General features: G+C 39.1%; 1 protein-coding gene across 4 annotated transcripts in view; it reads right to left on the reverse strand.

Moving 5' to 3' along the window:
• Unc79 (unc-79 subunit of NALCN channel complex) overlaps positions 1-16,365 on the reverse strand; it is a 213,649-nt gene that overhangs the window by 77,823 nt on the left and 119,461 nt on the right. For 2 of the 4 annotated variants that reach the window (XM_076848003.2, XM_076848001.2), the window contains 5 exons: positions 11,906-12,192; positions 10,103-10,285; positions 8,819-8,981; positions 6,217-6,366; positions 4,429-5,637 (listed from right to left, as the gene is read on the reverse strand). In XM_076848003.2, coding sequence (XP_076704118.1) covers positions 4,429-5,637; positions 6,217-6,366; positions 8,819-8,981; positions 10,103-10,285; positions 11,906-12,192 — 1,992 coding nt within the window. The remainder of the gene's footprint in view (positions 1-4,428; positions 5,638-6,216; positions 6,367-8,818; positions 8,982-10,102; positions 10,286-11,905; positions 12,193-16,365) is intronic. The other 2 variants (XM_076848004.2, XM_076848002.2) reach the window with 1 other exon arrangement.

Below are 16,365 nucleotides of genomic sequence, written 5' to 3' on the forward strand. Positions count from 1 at the left end.
TATCTTTGAGTAGGATATAGGAAATATCAAGGAAATGTGCCTTTAGGAACGCAGCCAGGAAGTCAGGGTGCATAAGTGCAAACACTGGAAGGTAGGAAGTGGTAGGAGGCTGTGAAAATTCCTTCTGATGATGTCAAATAGGAACAGGAAATGAAAATTGAGGGAGAAAAGTAGCTATGAAGTAGTCATTTAGGAGAATGGAACTGTGAATCAGGAAAATGAAGTATGTTTGCCAGGTAGCCATAAGGAACCTGCTGACCCTGTACATGAGTAAACTCAAAATAGGTCAAAGATCTAAATATACTTTTTAATTTTGCCACTGTTATAAGAAAAAAAAAAGGAACACAGTTCAACATACAGGTTCAGGCAAAGACTTCCTGAATAAGATTGCCTATAGCTCAGGAAACAAGAGAAAAAGATAGATAGATAGATAGATAGATAGATAGATAGGAAGGAAGGATGGCATCAAATTGAAAAGCTTCTGCATTGAAAAGAAAACAGAGTGAAGAGAAAACTGAAAGAATGGAAGAAAATATTTATCAGCTACTCCTCTGACAAAGGACTAATATCCAGAATATATAAAGAACACAAAAAAACTCAACATATGAAAAGCAAGCTACCCTATAAATAAAGAGGCAGATTAACTGAATAGACATTGTACTTCTCAAAAGAAGTACAATGAATTATATAAAAAAAATGTTCATCACCTTTAGCACTTGGGGAAATGCAAAGCAAAACTACACTAAGGCCCTAGGGATGTGGCTCAGTGTAGCACACTTGCCTGGCAGACATGAACCCCTGACTTTGATTCCCAGCACCACAAAACAGAAAACAAAAACAAACAAACAAAAACCACACAAAACTACTGAGATTCTATCTCACTGCAGTTAGAATAACAAGTATCAAAACTACAAATCACGGGGCTGAGGTTGTGGCTCAGTGGTAGAGTGCTCGCCTAGCACGTGCGAGGCACTGGGTTCGATTCTCAGCACCACATAAAAATAAATAAATAAAATAAAGGTATTTTGTCTAACTACAACTAAAAAATTTTAAAATTAAACTGGGGAGAATGTGGGGGAAAGAGATACTTAAACACTGTTGGTGGGAATGTAAATTAGTACATATGCAAATCAGTACAAAGTTTCCTCCAAAAGCCAAAAATAGATCTACTGTATGATCTAGCTATACCATTCCTTAGTATTTATCCAAAACAACTAAATTCAGCACATTTTATAGATACATGCATCCCTGTATTTCTTACAGCACAATTCACAATAGTCAAGTTGTGGAATCAGCCTATGTGTCCACCAACAAATGACTGGATAAAGAAAATATGTTACATAGACACAAAGGAGTTTTATTCAGCCATAAAGAAGAATGAAATTATAATTCACAGGAAAAAATGGAACTGGAGACTGCAATTTTGAGTGAAATTAAGTCAGACTCAGAAAATTATTGTACATTTCACTCTCATACATGGAAACTAGAAGGAAAAAACAGGGAGGAAAAAGAGACTCCTTCAAATTAGAAGGGCAGAGGAGAGGAGGGAGGGAGGGAAGGTGCCAGTGAGTGAAACATGTTTCTTCGTATGCACAGATGCCATGATGAAACCCATATTCTGCATAATTAATATGTACCAATTTTTAAAAAGGACCCAGTTGAGATTTGTGGCCATGAATTTAAAATGAGGCCATCCACATTATGTGTTTTTATACAGGCACATTAATCTAATAGGTACAGTAGATGAAGATTCTAATACTGATTCTAATACTAATCTAATAGGTGCCAGTATATGGAGACTTTGACTTAACAAGGGTTGTGTTTGGCCAAGGAAATCTGAAAAAGCAAAAGCCAAAGAGGTATAGGCAAGGAAGGGTTATACTGAGAGACCTGAATTTAAGAGTAGTAAGGAGATATGACATGAAGTAGGGGAGAGGCCAGGAAAGATGGCACAAGACATAGTATTGCCTGGGGGCAGGGGCTAGGAAGACAAAATAGAGATCTTGGAAAGATTGCAGGTATTTGTCTGTGAAATGACCCATGGCAGTAAGTAGCTGAGCTAAAGTGAGGGATTAAAAAAAAATGTACACACACACACACAATCTATCACTGAAAAAGACTGATTCAAGGAACTGAGAAACCAGAGTGTTAGAAGAGGCATCTATACCAATATTGAAATCAACAAGAACCAAGGCAGGAGTGTTTTGGGAGAGAGTAAGAAGAGCCAGGAATCCTATCTGCCAGCAAATGAGAAGACTGAGGGTTAGTAACAAGGTAAAAAGGAAACTGCATTACAAAGTGGTTGGATGATAGGAGATTCAGAGCTGGGGTTTTAGAGGAAGGGAGGAATGGTCTGAAGTGGGTAATGATGGGCAAGGAAGATGCCTAATCCCCAGCCATGCAAAGGCTGTGAGAAAAGCAGTGTCCCCAGGGAAAGTCAGACGTCCATTAGACTAAGAAGGCCAAGGGAACAATCACAGGAGAGAAAACATAAAGGTGTTTTGCTCCTAAAGGTCCTTGAATTTCTGAGGACACAAGGGAAGGGTTAGGGAGTTGGGATAGAGAAACTTGAAAGAAAAATTAAGAACAGAAAGTGTGCAAGCCTCGTGGAGATGAAGAATGCCCAGCACCCTGATGCTTCTTACAAGAACTGACACAAAGAAAGAAAGTGCACAGTGAGCTCAGTCCTGGGTTTGAGGCAATGAGCAGCAAGGCTGTGGAGGGTTACCAGAAGCAGGTGCAGGGCTGCCCTGGCCCCTGCAGAGAGAGACAAGAAAGTCCTGGGAAACTTAGGCCTCCTCCACTGCCCAGCAGGGTAGGGCAGAAATGTGTATGCTTGTCATTACAGTAGCATAATGCATATTATATATATGCTTGTCAGATACTTTTCTCTTGTTCTGGTATCAAATAATATAAAATCAATTTCCTCCCTGGGGAAGGATCATACATAAGGATGAAAAAAGAAGGTGACATATGCACAAACATACATATTACAGCCTACATATAGCCTATTGATCATAGACACTCATCCTATAGGCCCTGTTGGCTTCTTGGATCCACACCCCATAGACCTCTACAGCTTCTAGGCTAGCACTATTCTCCATGCCTATGCAGCATTTTTTTCTGGTTCCAACAATAAAAGGTGCCCCACTTTCCCTTGAGACCTTCTTAGCTTCTTAAAATTTCTTATCATTAACAGATCTTTTCTTCCCCTACCTGGCTGGAGCATGACCCTTCCCAAATACACTAGTGCTCATTCAACAGACTTTCACAGAGCATCTTTGAGGTACACAGCTCTGTCCTGTGAGCTAGAGAACAGTGTCCTGTGAGCTAGAGAACAGCTAGAAACCTTTCAATAGTACCTGGGGCAAATAAAGAGCCTAGGCACATTCTCTTATAAGTTGCTTTCAGGTGGAACAATGAGAAAGTCAGGAGGATGGAGGATGGCCCTGGCATTGCTTCTGTCTGGCAGTGTGACCTGGGACAAGACACACTACCTCCCCTATGTCTCGGGATCCTCTTGTATAAAATCAGGAACCAGTCTAAAGGAATTCAAGAATTTTACCAGTCTCAAGTCTATGAATATACTAAAGTAATTATTTCTGGCCAATTCCTTTTTTCTGAAGAGTCTCCTCCTTCTCCTCCTCCTCCTCCTCCTCCTCCTCATCATCATCATCATCATCATCATCATTTAGATTTGAACTAAGAAATGAAGCAGCCTTCCAATCAGCACTGAGATACTATGAAAGACTGTGTTTTAGAATAAGATGTACTCTCAGTTTGCCACTCTCTAAAAGTTATATTCAGTGACTCCAAGAAAACACAAGGAATGCTGCTTAAGGCAGGAAATCTGTGCTGTGCCCTCATCACCATCAAATGGTATCGTGAATTAGGGCCTAGACTGTAACTTGTAATTTCTGTTTCCTGATAGTAGTACATGTAATCAGCTGCAGTCCTAATGACTAAAATCAATTCTTAAATCATTCCATGCCCTCTTTGCTTTATTTTAGCCCTTCACATTTGTTTGTCCTTTGGACTATATCATAGCTTGCTAAAGTCAAATAGGAAAATTAAAAAAAAAAAAAAAGCAAAAGGAGTTTAATCTCTTCTTCTGCTTGAGGAAGACTGAAATTTCATTTGAAATATCCTGATATAGATTAATCATTGCCTCTATTGCCAACAGTGGCTAAGAACTGACTACAGAGTTTAGTGACAACAAGCACAGAAACATTTATGGAGCCAGTAGAACCACCTCTGAATCCACCATAATCTGGCAAGCGAGAAGAATTCAGAGTGATTACGAAGCGATTATAATGCCACACTCTGACATTATAAGATTTTGAGTGTGATGCATTCAGTGCCAAAACTCTACCAAGAAGATACACAGACTTGAAGATAAAGGCTGGAAGAAACACAATAGGAGCTTACCTGGATCTTTCTGATCTCCCAATTTGTCTAGAATGTTGAAGGAGATGTCAAGGTACTCTCTCTGGATAGCACTGACAGCAATCTTTCTCTGTTTCCTCTGTCTGGGGACAATCTGAATCTTGAACTCTGATTCCTCGGTTCCATCCTCTTCCATTTTTCTTTCAGGATTCTGTTCTGTATCAGATTCGGCACTGGTATCAGGTTTCTCACTTTCTGTTGGATTTTCAGCATCTTCAGGAACTTTAAGGAGCACGGTTTTGGGCCCTGAACTTGGCATCTGCCCATGCCTCTCTTCCTCTGTGCTGGGTTCAGGGTTATCATCCGTTGACATCTCAGGCACAGCAAATGACTTCTGAAGGTGGTCTCGTTTTTGTTTGAGCGTCAGTGGGCTGCCACAGGAAAACTCTAGCAGCTCCTCTGCCTGAGATAATTCTTCTGAGTCTGTAGGTTCCTCCAGGGCTATGAGAGCAGGGTCCCTGTTACCTGCTGACTGGTTATTTCCTGAGTCCTTAGAAGAAAAGTCTTTGGAACAGTCCTCCACGCTGACTTGCACAAGAGGAGTTGTGCTCATGCTGAGGGCAGAGGGGTGGCGAGGGACTGGGGGAGAGGAGGCGGCACCTTTGCCACCAGCCCCCCGATTCACCATCTCCTCTTCCTCATCACTCTCCACTATTCTGAGAGGTGGAAGAGGCTCAAATACAAGAGAGTCGCTGTCAGATGTTGAGAGTATAGAATGTTTCTCAGGCCCTGAAGTTGAATCGGAGGACAAATCTATCAGATCTAAATCCTCTTTGGGAGCAGGCTTTACTGGAGAGTCAACTTTCACCTCGAACGTCTCCATGCAGTTTAACCTAACTTCCGGTATCACAGGCCTTCGGGGCTCTGGAAAACCTTCCACAGCTGGGTTCTCAGGGATTTCCATAGTGTCGGGCCGCGTAGCAGAGTTCTGCCTTGATCGCCCGTGGTCGTTCTGTCTCTGGGCGCTGTGAGCAGCTTGGGCAGGGGGTTTATCTACGTCACACCGATCTATGCAAGACTTCCTGCGATGCTCATCTAGTGTGAACAAGAGGGAGTCTGCGTTCCCTATATCAAGAGATTTTTGTTTTAAAGAGCGCAGCTTTTTTTTCTGAATGCTTTCTTCTCTCACACAGTGCAGAATGCTGTCTTGTAATGCACCCGTTTCTCTATATTCGGCCAGTTCTATTTCACCTGATTAAAACAGAAAAAGCTAGTACTATTTTACTTGGAGATTTCACCATTTTTCCCCTTATACTTGGGCATACTATTGGCATAAATCATAATCACAATCCCAGCTCCACCAGAAGGAAAAACTGACTTTCTGGCCAAGGTTTTTTTAAGGTTCATTCTAATTTCAAAAACGGGAGAACTTTGGAATGAAAGAAACCAAAATGGTAGTTTAAGATCTGATTCCCAAAATCAAGCTCCGGGATAATTCCTCAGCTCTATTAATTTGTGCACAGGAGAAGGAATCATTTTTGGCTGAGGCAGATCTAGGAAACTGTATTCAAATTGTGTGGAAGAGAAGCAAACATTTTGCAACAAATCAAATCAAGCAATGGCCCTTGAAGACGATAATGACGTTAATGATGTACCTGTCAATTCACGTATATATATAAATGTGAATATATATATACTTTTGTGCATACATATATATAAAAATCAACGGTATCAAAATGTGTAGTAACATAATAAAAGTAAGATTTCACCCCAAACAAACGGTAGAGTACAACATTTCTGCATAAAATTACTAAGAGAAAAAATTCATACTTCTCTGAACATTCATCTCAACCGGCTGATATTTCACCATTTTGCTGCCGCCTATCCTTTTCAATCTTGCAAAAAAAGTTTGAGACTCTTTATTGCAGGGTCCAGTAGGTGTATCATGAATATCAGATTCATCAAAAACACTATCTTCTTCTAATTGGGGAGAGAAAGTCAAAATTACACTTAAGAGGTTATTCTCTCTTAGGCTGTGTCTACACAAGCATTTCAGTGAAAGCATTCTGGAACAGTCTGGGTGGTTTCTGCACCAGCCAAGTCTAACTATAGGTTGATGTTTCATCCAGGTATCAAATTATGCATATGTTGAACAAAGCAACTGGTTACAAGATTGCCCATATTTTCTAAATGATAATTGGCAGCACTTTTTGAGAGGCATCTCAATATTCCAAAAGAGCCTTCCTAGAGAAACTTTCCCAAATGACACTTAAAACCAAATGACACAGATGCTAGTAACTTTATCTAGGAATCTGTGACACTTCTTGAACTTGCCTGAATGTCTAATTTGGCAAAAGGAAATTAAACAACATAGTTGGGTCTTGCCCCTTCTAACAATATATGCCTTCCTGGGATTTGGGAACTGGCATAGACACAGCCTAACAGTACATGCACCTTATACTTTGTGAATGCAAAATACTGTACTCTACATTTGGTAATGAAACACACAACACACAGAAAAAGCTTAGAAAAGCCACTTGTTATCTCAAAAGCTCCACAAATGATTATGGACTGAAAGAGTAAACAAAGGAAAAAGAAAACAGAAAAAAACACTTCCTCCTATTAAAGTAAGACTCTTCTCTGAGTCACTGGCCATGTGTAACTGTTATGGATCTCATGAATCCTACAAAGAATCTTTGACTGTTATGATCCTAGGGTTCCATAACCAAATGGGTCCCCAAAAGTGCCTACTGAGTTTGTTTCTATGTCCTTTCTTCTTTTCTCATTTGGCCATTTTTAAATAGAAATATACTCAAAAACACATTAATGAGGAAGGAACTGCTATGCTTCAACTCACAAAGTTCACTTATTATCTTCTTTCATCCTTTGAAAAGCCAAAGCCACATGTAAAGTGGCAAGAGAAAAGGCTGCTTAGACACATTTAGTACCACAGTAAATGGAATTAACCTACTATTTGAGTTGAATATCACTGAGATGAAAATATGTAGTCCATATTTATACCTATATATGACAAGATGAGGCTCAGGTGTGATTATGATTATTCAGGATTTCTTGAATACAGGGGAATATAAGCATTAATTTTAAGGACCAATCATTTCTTAATGCACAAGTTCTATAAGAAAATGAAAGCTAAAGCTGTTAATTTTAGATGAAATATCCATAGTAGTTTTTTAATCAAATAAAAAATAAATATTGTCAATCAAAATGGTTATAACAGCTCCCAGTGAATTCCCACAAAGATGAAAAAGCCCATCAAATCCCAATGTTTCTGGGGAATGTAACAAAATGCTCTATTTTAATTCTTCATTTTCTATTTAAGTTTTTTTCCCACTTTGAAAAATAGTGGGGTTTTTTTGTTTGTTTGTTTGCAAATAGGTATTATGACTTCCATGACATAACTGTGGAATAATCCTCAAGATGTACTGTATGACAGAGATGGAAGGACAGCAAGATGATACCCCCCACCCAGATTCACTGGGATTGATCCAAACACTAATTATGCATAAAGAATACCCCTAGCTTAACCAAACCTACTCAATTTCCCAGACACTAAGACCTCAGCTAGTAGACAATATATTCTTCAGGAAGGGTTTAAATTTTACCAGAATTGAAGAACCTAGATTCTTAAACCTTTCAGCAATAAACAAACAGTGGAACTCTAGCTATAATCCATCCCACTGAGATATTCCAGAGCAGTCTGGAATTCAGACTGTTCTTGCACCCAGAGGGTCATCAGGCACTTGGCTTTTTCCCAGGATTGGATTAGACGATGTCACCTTTTACAACTCTAGTCATGCTGTGACATTCACAGATATATACCTCAGTTCTTCGTCGCACCTGAAAATATCCAGGCTGTACTTTTACTCTATTTAAAGTTTCATTCAATTGTCTCCTTTAAGGAAAAGCCATGAATAAAAAAGGTGTCAATATTGGAAATTACTCTAACTTATGGCCCAGAAATGTTTCACTCATCACCTTGAATCACTTCACATTGAATAATGAGACTAGGGAAAAGCGCTTTAGAAAATTTAGACTACATGAAAATTCTGTGAGTATAAAATTCAGGGGCAAACTAGAGAGACCCTCAAGATTCCACTAAGTGCAAAACTAAGTTTGTGTCACAGCCCCAAAGCAAGATGTTTCCAGAATGTTAAGAGCAGGCTTCCAAAGGCTCCTTAACCAAATAGCAGAAAATATCTTACAAACTATTTCTTACTATATGGGTTTTAGAAGCATATCAATTATTTCTCTCAAATTCTCAAATTAAGAAGTTAAAGCAGTAATGTTAATGGGAAAGTAACAAAATATTAAGTATTTTTTACTCCACCTATGTCTCCTAAGAAAAGAACTTTCCAGAAATGTGTTATATATTCAAGCTAAGTTTGGGATAGAATTCCAATATGGAAAGTACCTTTTTCTTTTTCGCTGTATCTGCTTATGTTACTGTTGTCACTGTACAAAGGTCCTGCCGTGGCATGGGGCTTGCAGCTGTGATACTGCGCATTGAGTGTGTTGACTGTTATGTGAATCAGGTGCAGCAGGATCTTGCTGATGTCACAGTCTCGGTATGGATACTGCTCAATAAAATGAAGGGAGAAAAACATAAATAGTTATTTTAAAGAATAAGTTTTTCCACTTAATATTGCCGAGTATTTTTCCCCACTTGGGGATAAAAGAAAAAATACAGAAAAGTAAAAACACAGATTCTGATAATGGCCTTATTTCTCTTCCTCTTGTACCAAACTCCTGACAGAAACAAAGGACAGTTCACAGTTACAATTGTCTTTAAGAAAACTACCTTGCACAGACATCTGGTGAATACAGTTTCAAATATATTCTTTGTTTTCTGACATAATAATTAATGTTTAGATAAAATAGGAGATTCTGTGCATAATCAGAGGTTGTTGTTGGTCAATTCCCCACAATTCATCTTTTTTTTTTTTTCTGGTTTTTTTTTTTTTTTTTTTTTTTGTACGAGGGGCACTTAACCACTAAGCCACATTTCCAGCCCTTTTTATTTTTTAATTTTGAGATACGGTCTCTCTAAGTTGCTTAAGGCCTTGCTAAGTTGCTGAGGCTTAAGGACTTGCTAAGTTGCTTAAGGCCTTGCTAAGTTGCTCTTTGAACTTGTGATCTCCTGCCTCAGACTCCTGAGCCACTGGCAATTCATTTAGAAATATTGTTTTTTTAATTTTTTTTAGTTGAACATGGACACAATACCTTTATTTTACTTATTTATTTACTTTATGTGGTGCTGAGGATCGAACCCAGTGCCTCATGTGTGCAAGGCAAGCACTCTAACACTGAGCCACAACCTTAGCTCCTTTAAAAACAATTTTAAAGCAAATATTGACATAATCTCCTACTACTATTTTCTTTTTTTGTAATATTTATTTTTTAGTTGTACACAATACGTCTATTTTGTTTATTTGTTTTTATGTAGTGCTAAGGATCGAACCCAGAGCCTCGCATGTGCTAGGCAAGTGCTCTACCGCTGAGCCACAACCCAGCCCTCCTGCTACTATTTTCATTCCAATAGCTCTTCTGCTTCCCCAAACTGATTGAATATCATGGTACTTCTTCTGAAGGTCAAATTTTTTCTCCTATAACGTCCTCAGAGATTCAAATCTCTTCACAGTCTGCTCAAAGATATATTACAAGTACATCCAAAAACAGTGTGACTGTGGCAACTCACCTTGTAAAGGATGACAAGCAAGGCCTTCAACCACATCTGCCGGATGTGAGGTTTTAGGGACCAGAGGGAACAACGAGGTGGCTGTTGGAAATAATGCCGTAGTTGAGGACAAGAGCAGTATTTGAGCACCTGAACCACCAAGGGGAGAAGGTGTTTTCCCAAGTTAATGTTATAGTCCATAACCTGAAATAGAAAAAATATTAGTAACTGAAAGAAAACTTTAAGAACACTTAGAAGTTCAAAAAGAAAAATTTGAGCCATCACAACAAAAATCTGGGAAAACATTAAGATCCATCACAAAATATGAACAATAATAGCCAGTTTATGTAAAGTGAAGTTCAACCTCACTAAAAACAAAAACTTGTAAATTAAAAATTCTTATCTAATTATCTATTTACTTCATCATCAATTGAAACTAAAATTTTATCTGTTAAACTAGAACTAAACTGGTCTCAACAAAAGAAATTCACACTGGTAACAATGTAGAGAAATAGACACTTTCAAGAGAGCAATTTAGGAACATATATTCAGAAGTAAGGAAAAGCCCACACCCTCTCACACAATAATTAAACATATCCCAAGGGAATAATCAGCTCCAAAATATGTGGGTAAAGATATTCAGCATGGCTTTATTGCCCCAAATTAAAAATGATCTCCATATTCAACAATATAGAGATCTAAAGTAAATATGTATAATGTGAATTTAAAGAAGGGAAAGAGGAAGGGAAGGAAGACATGTTAGATTCTCTCTTCATCACAGATAGCTGAGCATTAGTGATGCTCCATCCAGCTATCAGTATCAAGGCAAGATAACTACATGAAAATTCCTCCCACTTTGCCTATCCATGCTCGTTATTTTACAATCTATTTGAGCCAATTGAGAGTAACAGCTACCATCCAACGAATTCCTGTCAAGAGACAGGCACTAATTAAGGTGCTTTACACTATGGTGTCTCTAATAAATCTCTGCTACCAGAAAGCAGAGGATGTTTAAAGCCATGAGAACTAACAACAATGGCAAAGCTGAAATCCACATACACATCTTTCTAGCCCCAAGTCCTCTACCTTTGCAGACTGGTGCAGCTATGCTAGAGAGTGACATGTGTAGCTCTGAATCTAATTAGGCATATGTATACAACCCATGACCCAGATTCCCAAGGGAATTCTCACATTGGTTGATAAGTACCTACACAAGGATGTTCGTTACTAAGCTGTCTGGAGTAGGGAAGAAGTGGGAGCAATGTGAGTGTCCATCACTGAGGGCATGGTTAATAAAGTGTGGAAGATCATGTAGATGGCAAGTGACCAAGCAGTTGGAAGTAGCAGGAAAAAAGCCAGTGATAACACTGTGGCATGAAGTAGGTTGTATGACTAACTCTCTCCACTTGAAGCCAAAAAGGAAGAGGATCTTAAAACCCCACACAAACAAAATAATCTTACATGTCATTATTGTTTAATGGGCACAGAGTTTTAGTTTAGGACCTTGCAAAAGTCAGGAGATGGATGCTGGTGATGGTGCATAACACTCTGAAAGTACTTAACACCACTGAATTATACTCCTGAAAATGATTAAAATGGTAAATTTTATGTTAACATGTACTTTATGAATGCACACATACACTCTCTTCATAAGTACCAGGCCACTAATTCTTGCTCATCTTTATTATATCCACATACCCATGCCTAATATCAAGTCATGTGCACAAAACTTTATACTCCACTCAATATTCACTAAATAGAATTTAATGCCTTGCTTCTATGGAAACCCTATATTTGACTTCTCAAAGTTGTCATCACACTTACCTGGGCAATTCCTGCAATAAATGCATTAAAGCAAGTTGACAGGCGCATTTTTTGAGGTGCAATCATGAAGCAACCTTCTTGTTGGTCATAGCCAAGTAAGACATACAGGTGCCGCTTGACCGTGTTGAAGGCCTTTGCACTGCTGATATCTGACTCAGCGCTGCTCTCATCCTTGGCCATGAACTTCATGAGCACTGTGATCAGCTGATGCACTGTCTGGTGGTCAATTCCAGCATCTTCTGGGAGCAGGTCCTTGATGGTGTTGTCATTCTCAGGAGACTGTTGTCCTGTTAGTACAAGAAAGGCTGTCAGGGCATAGCTCCCCAGCAAGTGAGTTTACACTGCAATCTCACTTGACATTGATAAAGCACCATTTTTTCTGCTTCTGTTAAGTACTTAAGGGTTCTGTTCTAGACCAGAAGCTGAAAGGCACAATACAGCCTCTTAAGCAAAGCAGAGTCCAGGGTGGAAGTTACTGTGCTCATCAAACGCCAACTTACTTGGGAGTAAAAAAGGAATGGAAATAAAATTGGGGAACCATAAAACAAGTTACCCTATAACAAGAAAAATGTCTAAGCAAATTTTGTATTTAATAATTTTTAATACATTGGCAAAATTTTATCCTTAGTGATAAAGAGAAGCTTCCATTCGAGCTTTATAAAATAAGCATGTAAGAATTACCACAAAAATGATAGTTTAAAATCCACTATGCATAAAAAGATACATTGAGTTATTTTGTTTAACACTACCTCAATTCAATTATATTTAAGAACCAACTGGTGCAAAAAACAAAAGTTTTCTTTTTCAAATCTTGAGCTATCAGCATGTGTATGTACTCTTTGAATGAGGTAATCACAATCACAAATAGCAAAATATAAGCCCTGTGATATGTAATGAGAACGTACAAGAGGAAGGGACACAGACAGAAAGAAAGAGAAGCATGAAATTTTAAAAACAGAAAAACACCACATGAAGGTGAGCTGGAAGTTCACATGGAAAGAAAAATACCTGAGCTCTTGGCTTCTGCTTAGCCTCATAAATAACCATATGTGAGCAGCATCCTGACATTGACTTTCTCTGTCATTTTCCAAAGTCAGACATTATATCGTGCCTCCCTTTGTTCTGCCCCTAGTGATCAGGTTTGGTGTAGGACTTTTGCTCGTCTATATTTAAGCTTGGGGGCTTATTCGAAATATTCATTGCATTCTCATCCTTTCTTTGACAAGCAACATTAGAATTTCTAATTTGAAAACAAAGCTTTTGTCTGAGAGGTGAGCTCAGCACACCAGCATCTCATCTCTCATGCGACAAGGCAAAGTTCACTAAATGACGACAAACTTTGGTTGCAAACCTTTTTAAGCCTTGGTTACATCCATTATAATCATGCTATAAGTGATGCAACAAAGAGTTAGGAAGCTATTTATACCTATTAACTCCCCAACTAATTTGGCAATATCTGAGTCTTCCAGGACACAGTCCAGAGAAGCAAGAAATAAGAAATATTTCTATGGACCAAAAAATTAGCTGGCAAAAGCCCAACTGCTTCTCTCTGGGACAGTGAGCATAAAGTTAATGTCAAATTCAGAACTTTCTTGTTAAGACCTACAAATAAGGCAACAAGCTTGATTATTTAGTTTCCCTAGATGATCAGAAGAATGTTGGTGTGTTCACATATAATATAGTGAAAAAGGGATAATTGACAGTGAGTCAACTTAGTCTAAAAACTTAAAATGCCGGGGAAATCATCAGACACTCCTCTGTGTGACTTTAGAACATTAATATTTTCTATCTCTTAAGCTTGTCCAAAAAGAAATGAATATGTACAATGTCCTTTAGGAAATTTTTCTACCAAATAACACTCAAATACAACCTAAAGACTTGTTTATTTCAGTGGTTCATGTGCAGAGAGTGATCAATAAAATATAAATATTATCATTGTTTATCAGGTGTGCATCAGAAAAGAAATCACTTTTTGTGGAACAACAATTTCAATTCGAGGTTAGCAATACGAAGCCTCGATATATTATAATTAAACTAAATAACTGTAATATACAATTTGGCCAAAAGCAATGCCTATGGACACCCCTGTAAAATTAAATAAAAACATTTTAGAGAACTCTTTTCAGCATTGAAAGTATCTTCTTTCGGGGCTGGGGATGTGGCTCAAGCGGTAGCGCGCTCGCCTGGCATGCGTGCGGCCCGGGTTCGATCCTTAGCACCACATACAAACAAAGATGTTGTGTCCGCCCATAACTAAAAAATAAATATTAAAATTCTCTCTCTCTCTCCCTCCCTCACTCTCTCTTTAAAAAAAAAAAAATATCTTCTTTCGATTTTTTTTCCCTCTTAGAGTATTACTTTACAACTAGAAGGACATTATTTCTTTGAGCAAGTTTGGGCCAAGGATGTGAGTGTGGGCGTCTAGGTTCCCTGCAAGGTCCAATGTTACTGCAGCAGCAAGCGATAGATGTTACAATACAGCTTCAACACTCCACCCTTCAGCCCTGGAGGGTAAGGGTTAGGGGAACATGCATCACTGAGTCCTGACTACCTCTTGCAAGGCAGATGGACTCAACCCCAAAGCCCTAAAATTAAAAAAATTGAAGCAGGAAGCACCTGAGAAGGAGGTGCACCTTCAATTTACATCCCTGAGAATCTAGGGACCTGGCTGTAGAAGAAAGGAGCTCCCCAAAAGGGTCCTGCTCACTTCATCACAAGTCAAGTATAGAAAATAAGCCAACAGACTCAGCTTAAATATTCCAAAACTCTTCCTACCATCACAATGCTTCTTTAAACATGTGGCCTTAGGTTTTGCTAACAAATCATGTTTTCCTAATGACTAAATACTGCTTTCACCTGTTCCCTAGTCTCACTGCAGACTTGTCCCATTGATCTTTGCTGCTTGAGCGCGCAGTTTGCTGCTCTTATTTGCTTCCCCAGAATAGCCAGTACTAAGTTATCCTTCACAAATCATGTGTACTGAAAAAAGAGCTAGTTAATGGGACCTTTTGCATAGAGTAAAAAAAAAAAAAAAAAAATGTCTTTTTATTCCAATAATTTGTTCTTTCTATTGTGGGCTTTTGCAAATCTTAATCTCTTTAAAATAAAGTAAGCTTAAAGTTACCTCAATCAAATCAAGAAAAATGATATAGATAAGCAGAAATGTCACTTAGTGATAAACAGTACTGCTTTAATTACCTGTGACAGGTATGAAATTTCCATTTTTAAATTACTCACAATGTTTTCTCTAAGGCAAGACAAGTAAAACACTCACTAGTTTTGAATTCTAGTGTATGCAGTTCCTTTAGATGTCTTAACCATAGCAATTCAATGTGTTAAAACATTTGATTTTATTGTTTCTATAATGAAAAATATGGGCATTTTTATAATCCTGGAGGCAGAGCTACTCCTGCCCTAGCTTTAATGTGACTCAGTCAGCTGGTCACAAGGGGTAATCCATGAAACCACAAAGTGGAATGCAGCATTACTGATTCACATGACTTGAAACCAGGCAGGACCAGGATCCCCTTTTCCAAACTTCTTTCCTGTCACTCCCCCTGCAGTGCTCCACACTCCCAGACATTGGGCTGCGTGCAGATCTCAGAACAGAGCCAACACCAGCACACTGTTGTCTCTGCTCCCGGTGCTCTCTCTGCCTTGCGACCTCCACCCGGCTCCCATTTTCTGCTGTGGGTCTGGCCCCAGAAGCCATTCTTATTATATATCCCCTCAGTAATTTGGGATGTGATCCCTAAATTCTTTTACTTTTCAAAGACAAAAAATGAGGAAAGATGGGAAGAGAAAGAGAAGAACGAGGGGAAGTTTCCTGTAGCATTTCCTAACATTCATGTGGCAAATAACTATTACCCAAGGCAGGAATTTGCACTATTCTATTTTGCCTTTTCCTTATAAGAGCACACACTCCTTGAAGACAGTGCTGTGCCTTTAGATCCTTCACAGAACACGGGCCATCGTCTGATATTGTAGATGCTAATTGTTCATGAATGTCTAAGTGCACTGAATTCAATTAATATTTTAGACCTTTTCTTCCATATTAAAAAAACTGATGAAGAACCAAAATAACAAGGAAGTGACTAGAGAAACAGGGACTATCTCTGTGTAAGCTGACTCACTGACACCTCCAGGAAAGCAGCAAATGACAAGCAGGTGGAGGAAGAAAGTGCCCCTTCCACAAGGCCCCTCTGTGTTTGGTCCAGAAGAGCTGGTGATCCGACACTGTGAACGAGGCTGATTCCCACAGCAGCCCCACTGCGCTGCCCCCTGGCTCCCCAGTCATCGCCTCAGCTCACAGTGTCGCTCCTAGCAGGTCTGCTATGCGTGCACGCAGCCATAGAAGGGCTAGAAAGCTGGGCCGAGGGCCAACTTCACATCCTCCTGTGCTCCCCCCTATGATCCCTCACCCTATCTCTACCAGGGGGTTTACGCCCTGCCCCCCAGTC

This window comes from Callospermophilus lateralis, chromosome 3 (assembly GCF_048772815.1).
Source record: "Callospermophilus lateralis isolate mCalLat2 chromosome 3, mCalLat2.hap1, whole genome shotgun sequence".
Taxonomy (NCBI): Eukaryota; Metazoa; Chordata; class Mammalia; order Rodentia; family Sciuridae; genus Callospermophilus; species Callospermophilus lateralis.